At 32.0% G+C, this 3,337-nt stretch overlaps 1 protein-coding gene across 1 annotated transcript; it reads left to right on the plus strand.

The window, feature by feature from the left end:
* The first annotated feature begins 1,744 nt into the window (after positions 1-1,744).
* Positions 1,745-2,710, plus strand: LOC125995936 (olfactory receptor 14J1-like). Its single transcript, XM_049764884.1, has one exon. The coding sequence runs from the start codon at positions 1,745-1,747 to the stop codon at positions 2,708-2,710; it is 966 nt and encodes a 321-aa protein (XP_049620841.1).
* The last annotated feature ends 627 nt before the right edge of the window (positions 2,711-3,337 follow it).

Consider the following 3,337-nt stretch of genomic DNA (forward strand, 5'->3'; position numbering starts at 1 on the left):
TTTTCTTGTATGATTATTTGATGCATATCTAGAGAAGATAATATCCATTATCATCATTTTCAAGTCAAGTATTTCACTTCAACCATGGAATGAGTGCTGTAAAAAAGCAGGATTCTGTTGCTATTGGTCTGTGAGTGAGGCTTAATAACATATCAGCAATAAACAATTATTTATTTGCCATTTACAAATAATTATATTTTATGTGGCTAATTGCTTTCTGCTTTTTAGTTTCTTTCAATTTTATATCTGATTTTATATTTTGACATCAGGTATATATAAAATAGTATATGCCAAATAGAGACAAACATAACCCTTCAATCATATTTTCAAAACCTCCTAAAATATTATCTGGTAAGTAGTTTACTTACACTTAAGATTACCAACTGTGTTGTATTAAACCAATATAAAATAAATGTATTTTAACTATTGATTACTTATTGGCTTAATTAAAATTTTTCTTAAATATGACTTTGCTTTATATAATTATATTGTTTCTGTTAAAATTTTGATTTTTTTTTACACAGGGTACATACAAATGGAAAGCACTACTGTATGACTTATATGACTTTATTCAGATAACATTTTAGACTTTGAACCTTGTGAATTCATGTTGGTACAATATTTTGTTTTATAATTCATGAATTTTATTAACTATAAAATAAAATATATTTTCTAAAGTTCATACATGTTATGTATTTTAATTTCAGTGTTCTTCTAGGCAAGGTAGTTGTGTCATTTTTTATTGGGAATTGAGTTATTTCATGTCCAAGATTATTTAAGTTTATGTCAAAAGTATTTCTACTTAGCAGCATAACTGTTGCGTTTTTCTGTTTTAAAACTTTCTTGAAATAAAGAAAAATACGAAATTTATTTTTACTAATGTATATTTTTATTAACCACCATTTTACCTTCTATGTAACATTACTTCAAATATATCTGTATATCAGCTCACTACATATATCACCAAAGATAATCAAAATAAACCACTGTAGTTACCTCTCTTCTTCGTTCCCTTTACTAATGGTAATTATGAGAATTTACTCAAATTTTAGGGTTTGTTTGACTATCTTTAGTTCATTTGCTTTGATTATTGATATTCTAAATAAAAATGAAAAGATCCAGTAACTGTTCTAAAGTCTGAGGAAAGCATATGAACAAAAACATTTTTGCATGCCTAATCTTTCTTCTGTGTGAAACCAAATTATAGTTTTACTTATTGACTGATATTAGCTATATCTTCGTTCCTGTCATGCATCTGTGATATATATCAGGACATGGTGAACATATCCTGTTTAACAGATCTATCAAACTAGATATAAAGACTAATGAGAACCCAAATTCATTGGAAAAATATAAATGCAGTTTAAATATTTTAGGTACTAAAAGAATGATGCATAGCCATATTAAAAATTACATAGTATTATATTCATTTTTAGTGTTCTCCATTTCCCCTTCTAAACAAATGGAAGGGCAAAACTTCATCAATTTTAACTACATTTATATAAGTTCATCAACTTCCAAATTAATTTCATCGCTGAAAAAAAGGTAATAAAATTACTTCATGTGGTCATACCTATGTGTACTACATAATAATAATAATAATAATAATAATAAAATATTATGATGCTCATTTCTAAAATGAACTTCATGAATTATGCAAAGCTTAAAATAATAAGAAACAGAAAACTTGTGTTCAGATGTTTCCATTTGTATTGCAGCTGACGTCAATCCGAGATGAAGGACTATGGCTAATCTCACCATCAGCGGGTTTGTTCTCATGGGGTTTTCTGCGAACCCTGAGCTACAACTCTTATATACTTCTTTGTTCTTAGTCTTCTACTTGTTGGCATTAACCGGTAATATCCTCATCATCACCACCACTTCCATGGATGAGAGCCTCAACTCCCCCATGTACTTCTTCCTGAAGCATCTCTCCTTCTTGGATCTCTGCTATATTTCTGTGACTGTACCCAGATCCATCTACAATTCTTTCATGCAGAGTGGCAATATTTCCCTCGGGGAATGCATAGTGCAGTGCTTTGCTTTCATTGTGTGTGGTACTGTTGAGCTGGCCATGCTCACGTTGATGTCCTATGACCGCTACGTGGCCATCTGCCTTCCACTGCACTATGACATCATCATGGATGTCAGAACCTGCCTCCATGGAGTCGTCAGTGTCTGGGTCAGTGGGACCATTTCTGGCGTCATGCACACAGCAGCGACTTTCTCCATCCGCTTCTGTGGCCCCCGGATCATCCACCAGTTCTTCTGCGACATCCCCCAGATCCTGAAACTCTCCTGCTCCAATGATTATCTTGCTGAGGTTGGTGTGTCTGTCTTCCTCTCTCTGCTGGCATTTCTTTGTTTTATCTTTATTGGATTCTCCTACCTACACATATTTTCCTCTGTGCTAAGGATGCCATCAGCAGAGGGCAGAGCCAAGGCCTTTTCCACCTGCCTCCCCCACCTTGCTGTTGTTATATTGTTTATATCAACAGTTGCCTTTGTGTTTCTTAAGCCTCATTCTTACTCTCCAACTGCTTTTGACATGTTTCTTACTATGATGTATACAGTCATTCCCCCAACATTCAATCCAATGATCTACAGCCTGAGAAATAAAGCCATAAAGTCAGCAGCAAAGAAGGTTTTTCAAAGAAATGAAGCATTTATTTCTATTTGCTATCTATTAGGAGACAAGTTCAAAATATAATGGCTAATATAGATATAGCTGAACAATAAAATAATTTTTGTCACAACTTATTCCAACTTTTTATTACTGTCATCTCATAGAAACATTATTTTGGATACTAATGTATATCTGTTACCACCTAACGTTCACAATCAAAAGTAATGGAATAATCAACTAGCAATAAAAGCTTACTAAATTCTAACAATGTCTTAGTGACTTCATTGCAAAATAGATTGATTTTTAGAAATCAATAACTGAACAATCTAAAGAGCCAGAGAAATACAGTTTTATTTGATTTTAGGCCCCTGTCTACAAATCTGTTAGCAATATAACCTCAGGCCTACAATATTTTATCTCCAACACAGTTATTTATTATATACCAATAATACTGAAAATGTTTTGCTATATAGAAAAAAACGTGGTACCTTAGGTACATATATATATGTATGTTATATACCTTAGGAGTGTAGATTATATACGTTATTAAGATGTTTTGTGATTCTATATTTATTTTAATATTGTTCTGTTTTAATGAAAAAAGCTAGTCAATTTGATAGGGATTGCAGAATTCTTTTTCTTTAGGTCAGATGATTGGAGTAAAAATATGTATTCATGGGGAGAAGAAATGAACAGACACTTTGAAAAAGA

This window comes from Suncus etruscus, chromosome 18, assembly GCF_024139225.1.
Source record: "Suncus etruscus isolate mSunEtr1 chromosome 18, mSunEtr1.pri.cur, whole genome shotgun sequence".
Taxonomy (NCBI): domain Eukaryota; kingdom Metazoa; phylum Chordata; class Mammalia; order Eulipotyphla; family Soricidae; genus Suncus; species Suncus etruscus.